Source organism: Nuphar pumila, chromosome 1, assembly GCF_984573655.1.
Source record: "Nuphar pumila chromosome 1, dmNupPumi1.hap1.1, whole genome shotgun sequence".
Taxonomy (NCBI): domain Eukaryota; kingdom Viridiplantae; phylum Streptophyta; class Magnoliopsida; order Nymphaeales; family Nymphaeaceae; genus Nuphar; species Nuphar pumila.
In genome coordinates this window covers 7,348,160-7,373,309 of record NC_143249.1, presented here as the reverse complement: position 1 = coordinate 7,373,309, position 25,150 = coordinate 7,348,160, and the positions used below count along the sequence as shown (strand labels likewise).

The window sequence follows — 25,150 nt, the reverse complement described above, 5'->3', positions numbered from 1 at the left end:
ATGTCCAGTGCGAGGACTGGTTTCGAAAATGGTTCGACCTAAGATCGAAAATTTTAAAAATGACCAGTGCGAGGACTGGTTTTCGAAAATGGTTCGAGCTAAAATGAGTTCATTTCGCCTGAAATGAACTAAATTTAGCTGAAATGTTGCTCATTGTGAGCTCAGGGAAGCCAGAAATGATTGGCATTCTAACTCTTCTGAACTTAGAATGAGCTTGGCTAAGTCTGACTGACGAAGGGCTAAGGGTGACTTAGGGAAAAAATGATAATTTTATTGACAAAATGGGGTAAACTGACCTCTAGATTGGGATAAACATAGGGGTGAGACTCTACATTGCACGACAAAGGAGGTGTCCGGAACGGACCTGAAAATTTTGGGGTGTTTACACCTTTCAAGCAAGTTCATTGAGAAAAGCCAGACTCGACTTTTATCTAAATCAAAATGGGAATCAGCTAATTTTCAAATAATAATCACAATACAGTCATGTGGTAGTTCACATTCAATCCTCAAGGATCCGATAAAATAATTTAATCTTAGTTTAATCAGCTAGTTTTCAAATAATAATTGTATACATTTATGTGGTAGTTCAAGTCAAGCCTCAAGGTTCTGATAGAATGATTTAGGGAAAACTTTCTATCTAAAAAAGGACCTCAAGGGTTTTACCAACCAGAGGCTAGCCAATGTGTGGTCGGTGATGGGGGGGGTCCCTTGGATAATCCAAAAAAAAAGGAAAACTTTGAGACTTCCTGGTTTGCATTACATGCAAAATGACATTACTTCTAAATGAACAATGGTGTACACACTCTAGAAACTAAATTCATAGCATATGAACCTTTTTCCTGAAAGAAGCTACCCATGCATGTTGAAATCACTCTAACTTCAGCTGTTTCCACTCCACTCTGCAGTGACCAAATGAGAGAACTAGAAGCCATGCAACATAACCAGAGCAATCAAGTGGAACCTATTTATAGGCATCCCACCATTGTCAGAAACGAGTTCAATGAAACTTGTTCCCATCATCTATGACACTTATATTCACCATTTCCAGACCCAAGGGTCACCCAAGAAAAATTACACATGAAGCCCAAGGTAGCAATCTTCATTACCTAAGTTCTTAGTTGATGAGGATTAAACACTGAGAATAAATGGTAAGAACCGTATCAGGTCAATGTACACACGGAAATGTGTCCTAACCAAGCTCATGCAGGTCCCAACTTATCTAACAATTCATTGCTCAACAGGCCAAGAAAACTACCAAACTACAGCTGCGGACAGGGGCGTAGCTAGGGGGGGGCAGGACTGGGCTGTAGCCCAGTCCTGCCTCCCCAAACAGTTAAATTTTTTTTTTTTTTTTAAAAGCCCAGTCCTAGCCCAGCCCTTACTGCAGCAAATAGTTTGATTTGTCCATATGAAATAGATTTTTATTAATAATCGTCGCCATTTTTTATTTTATCTCAAAAAAAAAAATTTCGGGGCGCTGCCCCCGAACCCCCGACTATCACACAATTAGTTTTTTTTTTCTACACCCCTGTTTGCCCCCCCCTGACATGAATCCTAGCTACGCCCCTGGCTGCGGAGGCTCGTCCCCTACACAGAGTTACAAAACAGAGAAGACAATCGTTTATTGCATCATCTGTTGAAGATGATAACATATGTTCATCCATCATTTTTCTGTTGGATTTGCAATTCATTCTTCAAACTGCAAACCAACTGATAACAATCATGAACATCAGGAAGCCCCCGTGAGTCACCCAGTCGGTAAGGCAAGAGGCCGATGCCCAAAAAGGCCTCGGACATCATGAGCTTAATTCCCCCTGGGATCAAATTGACGACAAGTATGTAACATCACTATGGAGCCAACCCACTTCCTTGGAGCCTACCACTATAGGGTAGGGCCAATTAGGGCTCGATCCTGGTGGGTTCTTCATATAAAATAAAGGGAATTATTAAGAAAGATCATAGAAACACAAGATAAACTTAAAACACAAGTAGATAGTAAATGCTAGCTAAATCATGTGAACGGGGGAGAAAAAAGAAAGAGAAAAGAAGGGAAAATTGGCAAGGAGACGAAGGGAAAATTGGACCATTTTGTAAGTTAGGTTGCACATGTTCTTACCGTTCATGTCACTGGTCCACCAGTAGGTTACTGAGCAGTCAATAAAAGAGTTTGCATGTTTAGATATGTACCGATAGAGAAAAAAAAGAACATTATTCAAGGGAAAATGTTGGCTACACTCGTGGTCGTGGGTGTTCATGAGTGTAAAACTTCCCTTTTTTTCCAGATCTGACCCTCCGGATTACATGTTTGGTTTAGTAAAAACCAGCCTTTGGATCATGTTTTTCCAATGTGTATGTTGGATTTTCTGGGGTTGAAAAATCAATGGCCTACAATGTACCAAACTTTCAACCCTCAAAAAATAAAAAATCATATTTTTACATTGAAAAACTATGATCCAAGGATCGATTCCTACTACTTTGACCACGTTGAACACATCCATGGGGTCAGATTTAATCAAAACGACCTGCGTCTATTAGTTTCAACTAGGGGGTCCGGAGCCCACGAGGGCAGCCAATATTTTCCCACTATTCACAAGCACATGAGAATGAACAGATCTAGTTTAATAACCCACCTTAAACAGCACAGCACGGTGCCTACAGAGTCCCTTGGTGAGGCTGCCAATCTGAAGCACCACAGAACCATGGGATTCTCTCAACATCTCGCTAGACGCTTGTCATTGCCTGTAGAGCTCACCATGCTCTGATGGGAACGAGCCACTTCAATGCCATAAAAAGAAAAAGAGAAAAGGAATGGGCATCCATAACAATCAAATAAGCATGAAGACTCTGTGTATAAAAGGAAAAACTCACCCCAGAAGCATGCAGACGAGCTTTCCAAGTTTATCTACCAACTCTGTGGTGTTGCCTGAAGCATGGTAAAAGAACAGAGCCCTCTCTTCAAGCTCCCTAAGCTGTGGATCACCATGTCTGTTAACAAGAACCACTTCCATAGAGGAGTCACTAGGATTAATAGCTCGAAGGGATGATAGCGGAGGCATGCGTCTCCCTTCCTCTGCGCTATTACACATGACCCACAGATACGGGTTCATTCCTATCATAAGATAGAACCCATCAGATACCTTATCAGTATATGATAAGCAACAAGTAACCTGTACGAAGAAACAAATTATAACAAAGAGAATGAAATTTCAAACAAATTAGACTTGGACCCAAAAGAACCATCCAACACGAATACACGTCCTAAGAAAAACAATTCATTACTACCAAAATTTCTTAATCACGAATTTTTATAGCAATGAAAAACAAATAAGCTATAGGAAAACTATATACATATACCCGCTATTTGTTCTTTCAAATATGTTTCACTTCACACAAAAAACACGATATTTGCTTACCTACAGTCAAGAAAGAAATCCATGTTACGTTAATCCAAAGTTTTTTTGGTATTAAAAAAAAACAAACGGCTAAGTATCGCATAATTTGAAGAAAATATGCTGGTTTGGCCGATCTTGCAGTTGAACCGACTCGGGTGACATGCTCCAGCCGAGATACAAGTCTCAACGACTGAGACAACTCCGTGACGACTCGGGTAACCTAAGCCCTGTCTCCGTCTTTCCATGATTGAGACTTGGATGGCCTCACTCAATCACTCAGCACCCCGAGTGCACCCACGCCAGCCCGATTCGTACCACTCGAGTCACCGAGTCGTTGAATATCATAGAACCAACATTGCAACGGTGAAGCACGTCGCCGAAATTTTCATTTTCTCCCTCTATCCATCGATCTCCTCATCTTCCCACCCCGCTCAACCCTCTCCCCAATAATCATAGTTAATCAAAACACCCAACAACGCGAAAAAACAAGAAATAGCATACTCCAATTATACTAATTGAACTAATTAGTTCCAACTCCACTCCATTTTTTTCATCTCCCAAGAGCCCCCTCGACCATCATGCATTAGATTAATCAACAATTAATTAACACTACCATCACCTCTTCAATCAACTCTCTAAAACAATCACCAAAAGGACTAATCATAATTTCAACATGCCATTCATCACGAAATCACACACGAGGGAGAGAGAGAGAGAGATACCCAGAACCGGTACGCCATCGCGGCGGCGGAGCCCTCCCTGGACGCCGGCTCGCCGCGGCGCAGGAGCTCCGCCTCCTCCGCCAGGAACGCGTGCGTCGTGAGCCGGAGTGCGAGCGTCAGCTGCAGGTAGTAGCTCTCTCGCGCCCGCCTCGCCCAGCTCTCCCCCTTCCAGGACTCCCCGCAGACCTCCCGCCCGATCGCCGCCGACAGAGATGCCATCGTCGACGACGATCCGGCCCCCGCCTCGCCCGACGCGGCGCTCTCTCCGCTCGACGACGTCTGCCCCGTCCGGAACCCTAGCTCCCGCACGCCGGGAACCCTAACCCTAGCCCCGCCGATCATCCCGTCCTCTCCCACCACCGGCCCTTCGCGTCCCGCCCCGAAATAAACGCCTCTCGGCCGCATCCCGGCCCTGCCCGTCGCTATCTCCGGCTTCTTCCGATTGACGTCCCCATCAATCCCGCCGTTGGTTCCGTGCCCGAGCGGGAGTCCGGCCACGGGGTCCGCTGGTCGGTTGGAAGTCGGCATCGCCCTCACGAGCCTCACGGGTTCGCCATCTCACCACCCCGACCCGCATTTCTCTCTAAAACCCTAACCCTAACCCTAATCTCTCTCTCTCGTGCGTCACCGACTCGTGAAAAGGAGGAGGAAGCCACGTGAGGACGAAGACTTCCAAACTCGCCGGAAAACGGTTTCCCGGCGATCCGAAACGGCGAACTTAGCTGGATAAAGAGACTCCCAAATCCGGTTTTCCGAGCTGGCTCAGGGCGGTTTCGGCGGACTCCGGCTACGGAAAGAACAGGAGGGTTCTGTGGTCGGCGGTTCACCCTCCACATTTCCCGACGCGCATGGGGAGATTACATGAACCGAAAATGACTAAAATGCCCATTCTGACAAGACCAATAATGGGCGGATCGTGTGGTTTGTTTCGTTTTCCGAGTTTTATATTGAAGGGTGGAATCGTCTTTTTGATCGTTTTACGTGATTGCGAGGGGACATTTAGTATTGCTGCTGGGGCCCAACAAATAAAAGATCCTTTTTGGGAATTGGGTGGGAGTTTTGTAACTTTCGTTACCTCCTGTGCTGACTGCGAAGTCTAACGAAAGTACAGAAACTCGGTTCGGCTTCTTATGTGTTTTTGATCGGGATTGACCGAACGTCACGAGTTCAAAACTCACAGGGGATGCCTGTAAAGCTGGATGTATGAGCAGATAAGATGACCTTAATGGTTTTATAATTTAAAGGCCAACCATTGTGTGGTCGATGAAAACTCCATGAGTATTTAAGTTTTAAATTTGGGATAAAGTCTCAATGTTGTCAGTATCGGTGCGTATCGGTCTTCACCCCCCATGAATCGGTATTGATAATATTGGGATAAACACTCGACATATCGATTTTCATGGAATGTTTAAGTTTTTACATTTTACATTAATCTTAATTGAGAATCCGGTCAGACTGAGGTTTACTATAATATTTCATATATCATACCCAGCTCTGGATGCGAGTCTAACTTCACAAGTTCTATCAGAATAGTTAATCGGACCTCTTGCATTGTTATTAAACTGTGCCTTACCCCCGAGTTTGATATATGGGTCAGGATTGGTTCGTAGTACCGACCCGTGAGTTAGAACCCAATACAAGATCAGGTGTCAAAATCTGACATGGCATGGAACGCAGACCAATGATTGTGTGGCCATGACTTGTCCCCGTTATCATCTTTTGTTGAATGCCTACCAGGGCTCCACTCATCTGGTAGGGGCGACTTTTGTTGGCTGCCCACAAGGGGTTGGCCTAGTCGAGAATGTCACCAAGTTGATGGAATGTCACAAGTTCAAAACCTACAAGTAGCATTCCTTGACGCAAGGTCGAAGCTGGGTGTACTCTGCGGTGGGCAGGGAGACCTTAAGGGTTTTACCAATCCGACGCGAGACGAGTGCAGTCGAGTGATGGAGGGTTTTTTCTTGGATTTTCTAAAAACATCTTTTTGTTGGCTCTCTCCATGGTGAATCGGTGGGTCCCACCACTCATGCATGCAAAAAAAAAGGTAGAAACTACAAAGTAAATATTTGACAATAAATTTGGAGATTTGTCAGTATCGTCGGTCATAAATTGATTCGGCTTATTTTTAAAAAGTTTAAAAACAGTTTCAATTATTTTTATATTATTTTCATATCGTTTTAATATTTTATAAAAAAATATTTTGATATTTTTATAACGTGTTATTTACTGGTTAAAAATTATCCAATTCAGTTAGATTCATTTCAAAATCAGAATCGGTCAATTCTCCTTGGTCATCTTCAAAACAATTCAAGGATCCCATACGATTCTAAAATTGGCCATGTCTTTAGAGTCTAGTCCATGCAACCCAACTGGAATACAACGGTGTGCCCAGACTAGGGGTATCAGTGAGTTAGGTTTGATTCAGACTCAGTTTGAACCAAACCTAGATCTGATTTGAGATTCTGATACCGGGTCCGATTTCAAGTCCAATCAGATCTACCGTAAGAAAAATCATACCCGAATCTTGTATGGATTATTTGAATCAGACACAAACCATACCCTGTAAAATATTGTGTTTTATTTTTTCTACATTAAAATTTTGTGGATCCATTACAACCAAAATATCATCAAGTTTCTTTTGTTTCAGCTGTTCAGTTTTTGTACTGTAGATATTCAATTTTTTGGTTTTTTGTGGCTCAAAAACCTGAAAACTACGTTTTTGGTCACCCAAACAGCTCATGTTGGTTTGGTTTTTGCTGGTTTGAGGCAATTCAACTTCCAAACAGCCCTAACTTGAAAAAAAATGACCCACCTCAAGGATAAAGGGTGACCAAAGCACAAATATCAGAAACTCGGCTTGTCTGGTAAGTTCAACTAGTGCACGTCACCTTGTGTTGGGATGTTGCAGGTTCAAAACCCAATGGTAGCTTGCCTTGAAAAAAAAAAAAACACAAATATCAGCATCTCTATTATAATATTATTTATTACAAACGGCAATTCAACTTCGTGTTTACTTTCAAACTCATGATTTTGTCAGTATTTTAGTACACTTTTAAACTAATATTTTTTAGTTGTGTTTATTATTTTTTTTTTTATAATCCATGTGAAAACCTCCAATCACCGATCGCGCATTGGTAGGCCTCCAACTGGTAAAATCCTTGATGTCCCCCCTGCCCACCTGGAAGTACATCTAGCTTCGACATCCCTACAAGGGATGCCACCTATGGGTTTCGAACTTCCGAAGTCCCATCAACTTGGTAGCATTCACAAGGTGCCCTTACCGGATGAGTTGAGCCCCTGTGGACTTGTGCTTATCATTTACCCTTGCTATTTAGAATTATTTTAGTTCCTAGTGATTTCTTTGATATTGTGTTCCTTAAAACTTGATTAATAGTGTAGAATATTGTGGATCCATGAAAAAGAGATGTACACTAAGAAGCTAAAGAGGGGGTGAATGAGATAGCTAGATGGTTAGACAAATATCAAGATATTTTTAAAAGGCGATATTATATAGAAAAGAAAACTTGGTTTTTTTTAAATATCATATGTTCTGAAAATATGACATTTAATTTTAACCCGTTAATAACACAGTAAAAACACTTTTTACTAGTTTTTATATTATTTATTATTTTCATTATTATATTTTATATATATTATGCATTTATATTCATTGATATGTTATAGAGATCTTATCTAGAAAAACTCAATTTTGCAAATATCACAAGATTTTTCCTTGCCACTTTTTTTTGTGACTATGGTCAGAAACTAGCGACATGATATTTATTTACATAAAGTCCTTTAATTGAAAGATTTTTAGGCTTAGATTCACCTAAACCATACATGCTGTAATGTGAAAAAAAAAATGCTCGAGTGCATCAATGGCTCTATCAAAACACTTTTCCTGCAATATTTCACAAGGTAATGCTTAAAGTGAACATTAATTAGGTCCAATTTGATTTTTTTTTAATAATTAGGAATCCACCAGGATTGAGCTCTACACATGAGTAGGGGTGTCAATGGGTTGGGTTTGGTTTGGACTCAGTTGGATTGATTTTTGGATATGGTATCGGGTCTAGTCGGACCCACCATAAGAGAAACCATACTCTGACCCTATAAGAACTACATGAACCAGACCCAGCCATACCTGGTAAAATAACATTTTTTTTTCATTTTTACATTAAAAATTTGTGGGTCTTAATCGGAACTCAAGTCAGGCTCAGGTCTGGTATAAAATTTCACAAACTATACTCGGATTCATTTAGTAACCGGACCTTCGGGTCCAGACCCTGATCTTAATCGGGTTTTCTTATTTATCACCATACCTGGAACCTATAAGGTTTGGTATGGGACTTTGTTCATCTAGTAAGGGCGGCTTGTAAATGTCACCAAGTTAATGAGATGTCACGAGTTCAAGATTCATGGAAAGCATCTCTTGCCGCAACGTCATGCAAGGTGTATTCCCGGGACCATAGTGACAAATATCGTGAGATTTATGAAAATCTTGCGATAAATTGCCTGAAAGTTTAAAACAGCAATTTCTTGTGAGATTTTTAAAATATCATGATATTTATAAAAAATATAAATACGATATTTACATTTTAAACAACTATTTATAATAAAAAAACTCTGTTTTTTAAATAATTTTTATTAGTATTTTCTTATAAAAATTATTTTATAGATTTTTTAATTAATTTTTTTATTGCCGAGATTTTGTCGAAAAAAATGCAAGATTTATGAAAAGTTTTAAATTTCTCACGGTTTTTTGAAAAACGAGATTTTGATGAAAAGAATGTTTGTCACTATGCTCGGGACACCAGAAGCCTGCCAATGTGCAGTCGACAATATGAGGATTTTGCTTTGACCTCGCCCAACAACAACAACAACAACAACAAAACAACAACAACTACGCCTTCATCCCAAAACAATTGGGGTCAGCGATATGAACCAAAAAAGAAATTCATTTTGGGTCTTCCACATGAATCCTTTTCCTCCAATCATTTCTATCCAACGCCATGTCCTCGGTGAGGTTCAAAGCATTCATATCCTTTTCTATCATCTCCATCCAAGTCTTCCTAGGCCTACCCCGACCTCTTTTAACTAATATATTTTCTCATTTCTCCAACCTTCTAACTGGAGCATCATTAGGCCTTCGCCGAATATGTCCAAACCACCGTAAACGATTCTCTCGCATCTTATTTTCAATAGGTGCAACACCTACCTTCTTACGTATCTCTTCGTTCCGAATCTTATCTTTTATTGTATTTCCACACATCCATCTAAGCATCCGCATCTCAGCTACACTCATTTTTTGAATATGATGTCTCTTGGCAGCCCAACATTCCGTACCATATAGTAAAGCGGGTCTAATAGTCATCCTATAAAACTTTCCCTTCAACCGCAATGGCATTCTACGATCGCACAGCACTCCAGTAGCACTTTTCCATTTCATCCACCCAACCTTTATCCTATGATTTACATCTCCATCAATTTCTCCATACTTTTGAATGATGGATCCCAAATATTTGAAATAATCATTCACCGGTATATCTTGCTCACCAAGCTTCACTACACTCCCATCACTACTTCGTTGCTTACTAAACCGACATTCCATATATTCAGTCTTACTCTTACTCAACTTAAAACCTCTAGCTTCCAATGTCTGTCTCCATAATTCTAACTTAGCATTAACCCCAGCTCTAGACTCATCAATCAAAACAATATCATCAGCAAACAACATACACCACGGTACATTTTCTTGAATTGATCTCGTAAGCTCATCCATCACTATCGCAAATAGGAAAGGGCTTAAAGCAGATCCTTGATGTAACCCAACCGTTATCGGGAAATTGGTTGTCACCCCTCCACAAGTGCGGACATTGGTTACTACTCCTTCATACATATCTTTAATTATACTAATGTACTTGAGAGAAACACCTTTCTTCATCATTGTCCACCAGAGAACGTCCCTAGGTACTCTAAAAAATTAAAAACAAAAAATAGATTGAGCCCTAGTTAGGGGTGGCAATCGGGTCGGGTTGGCGGATCAGCATACCTCAACACAAACCCAACCCGTTTATTAAACGGGTCGGCTGTGGCAAACATGAACCCGACCCATTTATTAAACGGGTAACTCGACACGACATGGTTAACCCGTTTAATAAACGGGTCGGGTCGGGTAAACGGGTTGGCGCGTCGGTCGGGTAAACAAGTTGGCGGGCGGGTTGGTGGGTCGGGTTTGGGTAAACGGGTAAACAGGTAAACAGGTTGACCCGCCCGCCTAACCGGTTTATAAACGGGTCAGCCGGGTTGGCGGGGTGGCATACCCCTAACACGAACCCGACCCGTTTAATAAACGGGTTAGGCGGGTCGACCCATTTACGACATGAACCCGTTTAAGCCAAACCCGAACCTGGCTAAGAAGCGGGTTGGTGGGTTGTGTCAGATTTTGCCACCCCTAGCCCTAGTTGGTCTCAGCCTCACACTGCTTTTCCATGCTTTATGTAGGATTGATCCCAAAGGCAAATCGAACTCGTAACATCTGAGTCCTTCGGACATCCCAATGCTTGCCCTAACCGATTTTTTGACCTCACGAGGTATTTTTTTTAAGTATCTTGTAAATTTACTTAATGAGCTATAAATCCAAGGACGTAAACGGGTCGGTCTAAGCATTAAAAGTCTGATCTAATCAGATTTAACCTAATCGAATTCGGGGTTAGATGCAATCAACTAAAACAGAATCCACATCTGACTAGCTTGAAATCCAGCATTTACACATTCGGGTTCAGATATTAGTCTTGATCAGATTCAGATGCAAAATTCAATATCAAGTCCAGGTCCAATAATTAATCCAAACGGACTTTGGCTGCCGAGTACCGAATCCGGCCAAATGGATTTGGATTTGGGTCTGTTATTGGATAACATCCGACCCGTTGACATCCCAAGAGCTGGAAGGCCCGAAACCGCATTAGGGTAGGAAGGTGGGCCCATTTTGGTCGAACCCCATAGGTTAATTTAGTATGTGGGTCCCACCAAATGAGCACCCACCAATGGATATATAGGAAGATTGTCCTTGCAATTTTTGCATGGTGCAACATATTATTAAAAAAAATATATAAGAATAGACTCATTGTGGATTCAGTATTCTAACATGTGGAACAGGGGCGGGTTGGTGCTGACCTTCTGCCCTTTATAATGGAAAAAATCTTAATCTCTTAATAATTTTGAAAATTTGCCTTTTTTGAAAAAATCTTGGGAAAATATTAACATACACAAAAAAATGTAAATTATGTATAAAATTATAATGAACGACACAAAATTGCAAAAAGGTTGTTTTTAACGTGCTGAAATCATGCACTTTAAAATTGTGATGTTCTCATAATGGGCAAATTTTTTAAAACATATTTTTTTTAATAATATTGACCATTTAAAAAATTACGTTGAGATTTGTTTCGTTTCATGCCTTTTTACAAAGTGGCCATCTTAGGACATGAGCAAGGATAAGTAGGCGTTAATTTGGTTCATGTCTTTTCCTATGAAAGAGGTCCTCTTCACACGAAAGAGAGTCACTTTCCGAAGGAGAGTGAAACAAACATCTCCATAATTAAGATACGCAGGTCCACATAATAAATTCAAAAAGGCATTTTTCTATCAAAATGGGTTCACACCTCCTCCATTTGAGAAAATATTTTTCCTTTTGGGCATTAAGGGAAAGTGGCTTGGCTTAGATGGGGATGTAACTAGGGATGCACAAAGGGCCGAGCTAACTCGGGCTTGACCCATTTAAGCTTGGCTTGAGCTCGTTCGAAAAAATAAACGATCACAAATCTAGGATCGGTGTTAATAAACGAGATGGGTTTGATCAAGTCATTGAGCGATCGATCGATTAAGCTCGAAAAGCTCGCATAAGGTAAATATAAAAATATGTTTGCAAAGTAAAACTCAAGTGTTGTTTCCTTAATAGGTAGGGCGTTAGTCAGTTTCTCAAAAGGTGATGAGTTTGAATCTCACGCCCTGTAACTTTTTTTGTATGATAATCTAGCTAGTTTTTAGTATATGTAATTTTTTTGGGTCATAAGCTTAATTAGTGGTGTGTCATCTGTGCACCCTTTTGAGAGAACGGGAATCAATCCTCACTTTTTCATGATCCTTTACGGGTAAAAAATTTTTGGAACAATAGTCAAGCTCGATTTGGCTCGAGCCGGGCTTGAACACATGCATTTTGAATTGAGCCGAGTTTGAATCGTGTCCCTGACCATGCTCACTAAGGAGTCAAAATTTTGAGAATTACATGTTCTAGCTATAGGTTGTGTTTGAAGACCTCGTTTCTGATAACCAAGACATGGTATTAAATCCATGATATGAGACGTGTCTCGGATCGCGGTTTTCTGATCCGACCTCTCCAGTTCAAGCTAGAAAACCAATATTTTCTTATCAGCTATTTTTTGGTTGCCACAATTAACAGACAAAATATATAATATTTTGAAATTATAATGATATTTTCTGTCAAAATATCACAATTTTATCACAATATTTGCCATCATATTGGCTATCTAAAAATAAAAGATGTCACTTTTTGTTTTTATTTTTCTCTTACAAATATATTGTTCTATTTTTATCAATTTATTTGTGACGATGTTTTACCGATAAAAACATGATGAAAACTAAAAATTTCAAAATTTCATGAGAATTTGACTGATGTTATTTTGTTATTTGTAACTTTTGTCACTATAGCTAGAACATGGATTATGAGTAATTAAGGCGAGTAAAATTGTTAGTGGCGAAACATATATTTGTTGAATTATCAAAATATCCTGCATCAGTGCCTCATAATTCGCTTCACTCACCCTTGCAAAAAGGTGAAACTATAGCTATGCGGGCTCTGTGAATAACTAGTAAAATTTGCTCAGTTGATAGGACATCACAAGTTCGAAACTCACAAATTTATGTCCTTTGCCATAAGTCCGAAGCTAGGCCCTACTGGGTAAGGGGGCTCTGATCAGGTTTTACCAATGTTATCAGTATCGGTGTGTATCGTCGAATCAGCAGAAAATAGATACACTTCACCCTGAATCGGTTATTTTTAAATAAATGCAAAAAATATTAAAAATTATTATTTTTATTATTATTGTAGTGGTTTTAACACGTGTGTCACGCTGTGATTGACACATGATATTTTTTATTAATTTCTGGTTGATACAGAACGATTCACTTGAGTATCGATAAACAGCCGATACAACATTGGGTTTTACATCAATGAACTTATCGAAAGAGATTTTTTTTCACAGCTATCCCAAAAAAAAATAAAAAAGTTGAAACTACAAGCATGTTGTTGTAACTCCTTTTTCTAGGGCATCTGCTTGGGAAAAGATCAGGTGCAATGTGATTGCACAAATATTTGTGCATTAAGCACAACAGGGCCTGTCAGAGGGCAATCAAGTGCTTAATGCACAAAAAGTTTGTGCCATGTGATTAAAAAGTGGCCAACGTAAGAATTAAAGTTGTCTGCCATTAATAAAACAGGGAATGAAAGGTCCTTCTTGATCACCTCGTGTTGATTAAAGACAGCCACAGAACCCTACAAAAGGTGACGTTCTTACCCTATCTCTTAAAGTAAATAAATAGGTGCGTGATACTGAAAATTTGAAGAATATGAATATATGATGTAATCAGAGACGTTTGTGTATTTGGTAGTTTAATTTATTTCATTTATTTGATAATTTATTTTTGATAGGCAAGCTGGGGTTAGTAGGTGGTATTGTTGGGGAAACATCAAAATTGTAATATTGGAAAAATATATGTTTTTCAAAAACATTAAGAAATATTGGAGTAATATTTAATGAAATACTGCCAAAAAATCCAATATTTCGATCGTTAAAGAGTTAAAAACAGAAATACAATCATGATATATAGAGCATATCATAACTTTGTTGCAGAAAATGAGTATATTGTGAATATATTGGAAAATGGTTAACCAAAATTGCAAGAAAAGAGTCCATTTGTTTTTTTACTCGTTTTATTGAATTTATTCTTTTTTTTATTTCCTCTAAAATTACGTAATTTGCTCATTATTGATGGGATTTACCTAATTAAAAACTAATAGAACGTAATTTAGCTCGTAGTCTCCCAAACAGCTCGTTGAGAGAAGCCTTGCTGGCCGGTCCACCACAGCTCATCCCCGGCGTTGGATCTCCACACCTGGTTTTCAACTTCACGTACGGTGCACCACCCATGGGGGAAGGCGGACTCTATCATCGCATATCTACATCTTCGGGCTAACCTGCTGGTTCTGAACTCAACCATGACTTGCACCAGAAGTCAATGGACTTACCATCTCCAACCTGCCACTGCACTCCCTTCAGCAGCTCTTGGGCTCCACTGCGCACCACCTTCCATCCACAAGATACTAACATCCTTCCAAAAAGGATTCCTTGGAAAAATACTCCGCCCTCACCAAACTGGACCATGGACTGGATGGATGTTGATATATTCTCAACGGCAGCTTTGCAAGGCCAGCCTTATTGTCTTCCTCCAATCTTTTGATCCCTAGACATCCTTCCAAAACCGGTTTACATACTGTTTTCCACTCAAGGAGGTGAGCATGCTTATGATGGTCATCATCTTTCCATAAGAATCTTTTCATTACTCTCCATGTTGTTGATGATAGATATCGGGATTTTGAAACAACTCCTCCAAAACTGCCGAAAGGAGGGAGGGTGGTGTATGTTCTCCCCCGATGATTCACTGAATCCCACGTCTGTGTTCGGGGGTCTGAATGAGCACCACGTATACAAGCACATGGGGCTCGTATTTTTGTGTATGTTGACATAACTTTGCATTGGAGTCTGGTGTGGTTGCAAAGACTTAAGTACCCTTTTTTGCTATTCTTCTCATAAAGCGATGGTTTGAGAAAATTATAAAAATGCCCTTCATTCAAAAAAGAAAAAACAAACAGTTCAAAAAAAAGGACAAACATGTACTCCATCCAAAAAGTCGAGGATGATGTTGACTCTTCAAAGCCTTCAGAGTGAAACGAACCTTAATCGTTTTGCCGATGGTGATCCGGCGAAACGATCGTGAGTCGACGATCCAATGGTGAGCCGGCAATCCGATGGTCATCCGACGAAACAAACCTGAGCCATCAAAAAATATCCGTTTGAACTTTTCATCGCCATCTTCTTCTTCTTCCTTCTCCGTAAAACACTGTAAAACCCTCTCTCTCTGTAGAGAAGAAATCAAGGGAGGCAAAAAGTTCCCCCTGGAAAAGGCCATAAACATCAACCCTCTCTCTCTCTTCTCTCTCTACTTTTGTGCACATCCAACAGACGATCCTACATTGCTCTATTAAACACCGACTGACCTGCACATTGACTGTAGCATCGTTCAACTTGATGAGTTGTAGAGCCTGATTCATAGTTTTTGCCCTTACAGGAGGGGGTTTGGGGGCTCCTCCCAGCGTGGGTAACATCATACAACTTGATGAGTTGTGGAGCCTGATTTAGAGTTTTTGCCCTTACAGTAGAGGGGTCCGGGGGGTCCCCCCCGGCGCGGATCCCGCTGCGTGGTCAGCGGACGGGGGTCCAGGGGGGCCACCCCTGGCGGGGGGCTCGGGGGGCAGCGCCCTCCGGACCAAATTTTTTTAAGGGCTTCCAACAACGATTTGTAGTATTATCGGGCTTTCCTACAACAATTTATATTATTTTCGGGTCTTCAATGAGCCCCACAACGATTTATAGTGTTATCCGACTTTTCAACAGCGATTTGTAGTGTTTTCCGCAAATCGCTATATCAATTTATAGTGTTTTTGGATCTCACTATAGCGATTTGTAGTGTCTTTCCGCAAATCGCTATAGCTATTTATAGTGTTTTTGAATCTCACTATAGCGATTTGTAGTGTCTTTCGCAAATCACTATAGCGATTTGTAGTGTCTTTCGCAAATCACTATAGCGATTTGTAGTGTTATTCAGTAAGCAAATCGTTGTAAATCGCTACCCGAATTAGGACCAACTTGTCAGGTCATATCTCACTAACCAGAGGTCATATTCCAAATCCGTAAAAAGTGGTGTCTTTGTTATTGAGTCTAGTTTATTCTTGTAATATTTAAGCGATTTCTATTATCATTTCATTCCCCATTTTAACTAAAAACCAGACCCTTATTATTTTATGTTATTTGAGTTGCACAACACCATTCTCGCTTGACATCCACATCTTGATTATGGCATGCTCCTTGTTGAATTTTCCATTGATTTCTTCCAACCTTGCTTGAAACAAACATATGTCTTTCTCACCACGACACTCTGTGCATTTTTTGACCACGACATCCGGGACCCGTGACGGGGGGGGAGCCCCCGGACCCCCCTCCTGTAAGGGCAAAAACTCCAAATCAGGCTCCACAACAAATCAAGTTGAACGATGCTACCCACGCTCAGAGGAGCCTTCAAACCCTTCTCCTGTAAGGGCAAAAACTCTGAATCAGGCTCCACAACGAATCAAGTTGAATGCTGCTATCCACACTAAGAGGAGCCCCCAAACCTTCCTCCTGTAAGGGCAAAAACTCAGAATCAAGCTCGACAACTCATCAAGTTGAATTATGCTACCCACGCTGAGAGGATCCCTCAGACCCCCCTTATGTAAGGGTAAAAACTCTAAATCAGGCCCCACAACTCTTCAAGTTGAATGATGCTACCCATGCTGGGAGGAGCCTCAGACCCCTCTTCTGTAAGGGTAAAAACTCTGAATCAGGATCCACAACTCATTTAGTTGAATGATGCTACCCACGCTGGGAGGAGCCCCAAACCCTCCTCCTATAAGGGTAATAACTCTAAATCAAGCTCCATAACTCATCAAGTTGAATGATGCTACCCACGCTGGGAGGAGCCCTCAGACCCCCATCTGTAAGGGTAAAAACTCTGAATCAGACTCCACAACTCTTCAAGTTGAATGATGTTACCCATGTTGGGAGGAGCCCTCAAACCCCCATTTCTGTAAGGGTAAAAACTCCGAATCAGACTCCACAACTCTTCAAGTTGAATGATGCTACCGACGCTGGGAGGAGCCCCCAGACCCCTCTTCTGTAAGGGTAAAAATTCTGAATCAGGATCTACAACTCATTTAGTTGAATGATGCTACCCACGCTGGGAGGAGCTTTCAGACCCTCCTTTTGTAAGGGTAAAAACTCTGAATCAGACTCCAAAATTCTTCAAGTTGAATGATGCTACCCACGCTAGAAGGAGCCCTCAGACCCCCCTTTTTGTAAGGGTAAAAACTCTGAATCAGACTCCACAACTCTTTAAGTTGAATGATGCTACCCACACTGGGAGGAGCTCCCAGACCCCTATCCTGTAAGGGTAAAAACTCTGAACCAGGATCTACAACTCATTTAGTTGAATGATGCTACCCACGCTGGGAGGAGCCCTCAGACCCCTCTCCTGTAAGGGTAAAAACTCTGAATCAGGATCTACAACTCATTTAGTTGAATGATGCTACCCACGCTGGGATGAGCCCCAAACCCTCCTCTTGTAAGGGTAAAAACTCTGAATCAGGCTCCACAACAATCAATGTGTAGGTTAGTCGGTGTTTGATGGAGCAATGTAGGATCTTCTACTGGATGTGCACAGAAGCAGAAATAGAAGGGAGAGTGAGAGTGAGAGGGTTGATGTTCATGACCTCCTCCAGGGGAGATTTCTTTCTCGGATAATCCTGCAGTGCAGAGACTGGGTCTTAAATAATCAACTTCGGGGCACTTTAGTCTTTACAACAACTCTTTTTCAAGAATCGTTATTTTTTTTGGCACCAATGGAGGAGAGGGTACTTAAGTCTTTGCAATCGCATCAAACTTCAACGCTAATTAATGTTGACAAACATGAGGATACGAGACGCACATGCTTACATACATGGTGCTCTTTGGGACCCCCGAACATGAAATGTAGCTAACTCCCCTGTTTGTCGGAGGGGGGAACATATATAACCTGCTTCGGCTTTTATGAGTACCAATCTCGACGCTCTCGATAACATATTGTCCATCCAGATTTGGTCAACTGTTCCATTGCCAAAAGGAATAGATAGGGGGACATGGGGGTCCTCTTGGCAGATACCCCGCTCACTCCCGAGGGTCTCTCCGGCCGCCGCATTGATGATCACAACAATCTCTCCGTAGAAATGCACATGATCAAAGAAATCCACTCTTCGACGAACCCAAATATACTCTGAGGAAGCTTTGGATAAACTGCCACCCACCCTGTCACAGGCTTTCGCTGGATAATAGGGAGGAAAAATCAAATTCTTGTGTGTTCAAAAGACAAAAATAGATTGGAGAAGAAGAAAGAAGAAGATTGGAGAGTCAGAATATTCTTGTGTGTTCAAAAGACGAAAATAGAAAATATTTATAGACTTTTAGAGAGGCCAAAACGTTTTGCGATAAATGAGATTAATGGCCATAAATCTGACGGTTTGAAAATATGATGAAAATGTAGCTGAACGGTCACTCACCTTTGACTGTCAATCAAAGCCTTCAAAACAGTCCAACAGTCACAATGCAACATTAACTCGATATACATACAACTTAAAGCCTTTTAAAGGGCCAGAAAACTCAAAACCGAAAAGTCAAAACAGACATTTTCACCTCGCACTGCTGCGAGTGTGCGAAGTGTAAAGTACGCTATCAAAACGTTACATTGCGCCTCAAGCACCTTTGCGCACACATGCAAGCAACATCCGCAAGCCACCCAAAGACTCAAGGCTTATCAAAGTAAAGAATAGAGAACAAAGCCTATATTTAAACCACTAGAAGAACTGGTTTCTCTTAGATATGGGACTAAACCTTTTAAAGCACTTTTGGTGGAAAGAAATCACCAATTTTAAAACTTTCCTAACAATTTCCATAAAGGATCTCCTAAACGATCGTAGATCTCCCTTCCACATCAAGGTCCACAGATGCCGCTGGGCGAAAGACGAGCGAAACCTCCACCTAGGGGTGGCAATCGGGTCGGGTTGGCGGGTTGGCGTGTCAGCATACCTCAACCCGAACCCGACCCGTTTATTAAACGGGTCAGCTGTGGCAAACACGAACCCGACCCGTTTAATAAACGGGTAACCCGACACGACCCGCCAACCCATTTAATAAATGGGTTGGGTCGGGTAAATGGGTTTTCAGGTTGGCGGGTCGGGTTGATGGGTTGACGGGTCGGGTTGGCGGGTTGACGGGTCGACGGGTCGGGCAGACGGGTTGGCGGGTTGACCCACCCGCCTAACCCGTTTATTAAACGGGTCAGCCGGGTTGGCGGGTTGGCATACCCCCAACCCGAACCCGACCTGTTTAATAAACGGGTTACACGGGTCGACCCGTTTATTAAACGGTTTGGCTTAAGCCCAACCAGAACCCGCCTAAGAGGCGGGTTGGCGGGTCGGGTTGGCGGGTCGTGTCAGAAATTGCCACCCCTACCTCCACCTTTAGACGCGCGTGTAATGCACCCGTCCTTTCATTCGGGTGTAGTGGTACGTTTCTACCACTGTACCCAATCGCCTTTGCAATGCCGGAGAAAACGTCCATCGGCCAAAGCTCGACTGCCAGCTCCGGTAGTCTGATCCAAATCGGAACCGCCGTATTCACCTCTAGCTAAATCGGCATTCCCGGCCGCAATGGGTTCGTCATGAGGGTGAGCTCCGCCACTTTCCACGCCCCCTTACGAGTTATGCAGCTCAGATGTTCCAGAGACCTTGCCGTAAAGAGAAACAACCCGTCTTTGAATGTGGAAAACGAAATTCTCTTCAGGCCGGCCAATTGACGCCGTAGGGACTTTATCATGAATCGATAGTTCATGCCCTTGTCAACCAAGCTGGCCGGAAAGCCCGCAAGAACCGTGAGACCCATGGGTTCAAGGAGTTCTGCATACCTCCCTGCCGGAACTACCACCCTCGGCCGCGGATTCTCCGGCGACGCCATAGCTGCCTGCACTGGAAATGCTGAGCCACGCAGGTGTCCAAAAGACACTATACCGGCCCATGACTGGGGTCCCAAGTCCCCCTACTGCTTGGATAGATCTCTCGGCCTCGACGTTCCCTGTTTGCCCTGATGATTTACCCCTGTCCGCCGGAGGGGGCCCAGACCTCCTCTCCCTGCCGGCCAAAAGCCTTCCCAGTTACCCCATCCTCTACCTCTATCTCCATCCCCAGCGATTGACCCGGGTTTACGTCGACTACTTGCTTCACCTCATTTCATGAAATTTCCGAGATAGATTTCAATGTGAAATAAGCGGTGGCTAGGGTTGCAAACTTGCAAATGGGCCACAATATGTGAGATATCGGATTCCAATCCGGCATATCATTCTAAGAATTGGATCCTACAACAGGATCAAAATGTAAATTCAGATCGGATTTGTGAGCTTTTATGGATTCGAATTCATTTCAGCACTTTTGATGGATCGGCATTTGGATCTAGATAAAATCTGATGTTTTACGCATAAGAATTGTCTTTTAGTTCTCTCTTTTTGTCAGATCCAGTTCGAACATATCAATTTTTGTATTTGGCACCAACTCAATAATATCGGGTTTGATCCGGATTCTGATGTGGTTCTAATTCATCAAGCGTTCCTCCGAACCTTTTGCACCACTAGTGGGCACCAAGTCAAGGGGCCACTGCTTCGGCTAGGTTTAGGTCAGATTTGGTTTTAAACCTTGAGTCCTGTCTAGCTTGAGTACCCAAAAAGTTAAATGACATTATTAAATATGTTGACCCTAGGTCATGGTGGGTTTGGATCTGATGCAGCCCGGTTACCTTATCTAATGGGGCAAACGGGCAGATCATGGATCTAGTTTGGCCTAGCTCTAGTCAGACCAAGACCGAAACTCAGCTGGGCTATCATCCAGTCATGCTATGTTGAGCAAAAATACTTTTTTTTTTTACCAAGGGGGGCTCTGCTTGTCTGGTAAGAGCACCTACTGCACATTACCTAATCAGGACCACACTTAAGCATTTGATATTGTTAAAAATGCACCTAAATTTATGTTTTGCTAATAAAAAACAGTCCTTCAATTTTACTTGAGTTAATGATAACTAAGTTGAGCTAACTGTATAAAGAAACCAATTTACCCTTAAAAAATATATATATTTTTTAAATTTTAAAAACACACCTAAAGTTTTGGCAATAGCAATATAGCACACATTTAATGGCAACATTAGTGAAAGTCAACCCTAGGTTTTTTTTATTAACCATGAAAAAGTTTAGGTGTGTTTTTAACAATTTTGAAAACTTTGATGCATTTTTTATTATCATTCAAACTTTTGAGCGTGTTTATGAAAATTTCTCTTAAAAAAATGAAAAATAAGAATAGTGCAGTAAAGGTTTTTCTTTGTCTCTTGTTTTGAAAGATAAATGAACAGCAGCCAAACTTTTATGGAACTGATCCCAAGATTGGCATATTAATCTAGAGATGTTTGGCTCATGTTTCATTTGTTTTATTCTTGGTTTGTTTTCTTCTCTTTGAATACTCACCTGAAGAGTGAAGAGAGCCAGCTAGAGACTAGTAATCTTTTATTAATCATCTAACGGAATATGTTGACAAGCACATGACAGGAATAACTAAAACATATTAGGCAGGCAAAGCCGTGGCCAGGTCTCTGATCTTGGGGTGGTTTCTTTGAGTAAAAAAAAAAAAAAACAGTAGTTGGAATCCTAACAAAAGAGAAAATGATATTCAACCTTATCGTTACAAATAAAATATTTCATGTCATATGGGAGCCATAGTAATTCGAAGCAGGTTATATGTCCCCCCCCCAACAGGGCATCTCATGCTCGGGGGTCCCAAAAAGCACCACGTATTTAAGCATTTGCGTCTCGTGTCCCCATGTTTGTCAGCATTAATTAGCGTTGGAGTTTGATGCGATTGCAAAGACTTAAGTACCCTCTCCTCCATTGATGCAAAAAAAAATGACGATTCTAGAAAAGGAGTGGTTGTAAAGACTTAAGTGCCCCGAAGATGATTATTTAAGACTCAGCCTCTGCACTGCAGGATTATCCGAGAAAGAAATCTTTTCTGGAGGAGGCCATGAACATCAACCATCTCAATCTCTCCCTCCCTTCTCTTTCTGCTTCTGTGCACATCCAACAGAAGATCCTACATTGCGCCATTAAGCACCGACTCACCTGCACATTGACTGTTGTGGAGCTTGATTCAGAGTTTTTACCCTTATAGGAGGAGGGTTTGGGGGCTTCTCCCAGCGTGGGTAGCATCGTTCAATTTGATGAGTTGTGGAGCCTGATTCATAGTTTTTACCTTTACAGGAGAGGGGTTTGGGGGCTCCTCTTAGCGTGGGTAGCATCATTCAACTTGAAGAGTTGTGGAGCCTGATTCAGAGTCTTTACCCTTACAGAAGAGGGGTCTGAGGGCTCCTCCCAGCGTGGGTAGCATCAATCAACTTGATGAGTTGTGGAGCCTAATTTAGAGTTTTTGCCCTTACAGGAGGGGGGTTTGGAGGCTCCTCCCAACGTGGATAGCATCATTCAACTTGATGAGTTATAGAGCCAGATTCAGAGTTTTTTTCCCTTGCAAAAAGGGGGTTTGGAGGCTCCGCCCAGCGTGGGTAGCACCTTTCAACTTGATGAGTTGTGGAGCCTGATTCATAGTTTTTGCCCTTACAGGAGGGGGTTTGGGGGCTCCTCTCAGCGTGGGTAGCATCATTCAACTTGATGAGTTATGAAGCCTGATTTAGAGTTTTTGCCCTTACAAAAGGGGGGTTCGGGGGCTCCCTCCCCGGCGCGGGTCCCGTTGCGCGGGCAGGGGGCAGCGCCCCCCGGACCAATTTTTTTTGGGGCCTTATATAATATTTTTATTTTCTTTTCCTCTTTTAACTATCGAAAAAGAGCAATAAAGCATTTTGTTTAATCGTGGGGCTCATGTTTCCTTCGATTGTTTCTTGCTCGAGGTTTTCGTAACACCCCTTCCCACGATTTTTCTATTTTTTTTTCTGTTTCTTTTCCACGATTTTTTCAATGACTTCCCTACAACAATTTTTAGTGTTGTCGGGTCTCCAATGCGCCTCACAGCGATTTATATTGTTGTCCGGTCTTCCAACAGAGATTTGTAGTATTGTGGGGCCTTCCTACAACAATTTGTAGTATTTTCAGGTCTCCAACGAGCCCCACAATGATTTATAGTAGTATCTAGCCTTCCAACAACGATTTGAAGTATTGTCGGGCTTTCCTACAGCGATTTATAGTATTTTCAGGTCTTCAATGAGCCCCACAATGATTTATAGTGTTATCCGGCCTTTCAACAGCGATTTGTAGTGTATTCCACAAATCACTATAGCGATTTGTAGTGTTTTTGGGTCTTCAACGAGCCCCACAGTGATTTATAGTGTTGTTGGATCTCACTATAGTGATTTGTAGTGTCTTCCGTAAATCGCTATAGCGATTTGTAGTGTTATTCAGTAAGCAAATCGTTGTAAATCGCTATCTGAATTAGGACCAACTTGTCAGGGACATATCTCCCTAACCGGAGGTCATATTTCAAATCCGTAGAAAATGGTGTCTTTGTTATTGAATCTAGTTTATTTTTGTTAAATTTTAGCAACTTTTATGATCATTTAATTCTCCATTTTAATTAAAAACTAGACCCCTATCGCGACCACTATCTAAGTGGGCAAACAAATTGTATGTCTTCCTTGGTGCAATGTCGATACTATCGGCTACTTCAGCCATTGCAGCATGCGCTACCATTACTTTACGATGTGACTTTAGCATATGAGTCATAAATGATGCAGATAAATCATGATTATGACCATTGATTAAAGTACGAACTAGAAATTTCTCATTCGGATGCAGATATAGGGTTATAGGGTCTAGTTTTTAGTTAAAATGGAGAATGAAATACCATAGAAATCACTAAAATTTTATAGAAATAAACTAGACTCAATAACAAAGACACAACTTTTTACGGATTTGGAATATGACCTCCGGTTAGGGAGATATGACCCTGACAAGTTGGTTCTAATTCTGATAGCGATTTACAGCGGTTTGTTTACTGAATAACACTACAAATTGCTATAGCGATTTGCAGAAGACACTACAAATGACTATAGTGAGATCCAAAAACACTATAAATCGCTGTGGGGCTCGTTGGAGACCCAAAAATACTATAAATTGCTATAGTGAATTATGGAAGACACTACAAATCGTTGTTGAAAGGCCGGATAACATTATAAATCCTTGTGGGGCTCGTTGGAGACACGAAAATACTACAAATCACTATAGAAAAGTCCGACAATACTACAAATCGTTGTTGGAAGGCCGGCTAACAATATAAATCGTTGTGAGGCTCGTTGGAGACCTGAAAACACTACAAATCGTTGCAGGAAGGCTCAACAATACTACAAATCGATGTTGGAAGACCGGGCAACACTATAAATCGCTGTGGGGCTCATTGGAGACCCGACAACACTAAAAATCGCTGTAGGGATTCATTGAAAAAATCGTGGGAAAGAAACAGAAAAATAGAAAAATCGTGGGAAGGGGTGTTACGAAAACCTCGAGCAAGAAACAATCAAAGGAAACATGAGCCCCACGATTAAACAAAAAGCTTTATTACTCTTTTTCGATAGTTAAAAGAGGAGAAAAAAATAAAAATATTATACAAGGCCCCAAAACCGCGCCGGGGTAGAGCCCCCGGACCCCCCTCATGTAAGGGCAAAAACTCTAAATCAGGCTCCACAACTCATCAAGTTGAACGATGCTACCCACGCTGCGAGGAGCCCCCAAACCCCCCTTCTTTAAGTGCAAAAACTATGAATCTGGCTCCACAACTCATCAAGTTGAACGATGCTACAGTCAGTGCGCAGGTCAGTTGGTGTTTGATGAAGCAATGTAGGATCGTCTGCTGGATGTGCACATAAGTAGAAAGAGAAGGGAGAGAGAGTGAGAGGGTTGATGTCTATAGCCTTCTCTAGGGGGAACTCTTTGCCTCCCTTGATTTCATTTCTAGAGAGAGAGAGAGAGAGTTTTACAGTGTTTTACGGAGAAGGAAGAAGAAGAAGATGACGCTGA

At 41.6% G+C, this 25,150-nt stretch overlaps 1 protein-coding gene and 1 pseudogene across 2 annotated transcripts in view; both read right to left on the bottom strand.

Annotated features, from left to right (window-relative positions):
- The window catches only part of LOC149847842 (serine/threonine-protein kinase CTR1-like), a 73,010-nt pseudogene extending 68,954 nt beyond the window's left edge, over positions 1-4,056 (bottom strand). Inside the window, exons 1-3 of the transcript XR_016431320.1 lie at positions 4,006-4,056; positions 2,869-3,167; positions 2,631-2,775 (exon numbers count right to left, since the gene is read on the bottom strand). The product of XR_016431320.1 is annotated as a serine/threonine-protein kinase CTR1-like (transcript). The remainder of the gene's footprint in view (positions 1-2,630; positions 2,776-2,868; positions 3,168-4,005) is intronic.
- On the bottom strand, positions 3,636-5,304 carry LOC149847841 (uncharacterized). The gene has a single exon (XM_090004206.1). The coding sequence runs from the start codon at positions 4,640-4,642 to the stop codon at positions 4,076-4,078; it is 567 nt and encodes a 188-aa protein (XP_089860332.1). The 5' UTR covers positions 4,643-5,304; the 3' UTR covers positions 3,636-4,075.
- Positions 5,305-25,150: the final 19,846 nt, after the last annotated feature.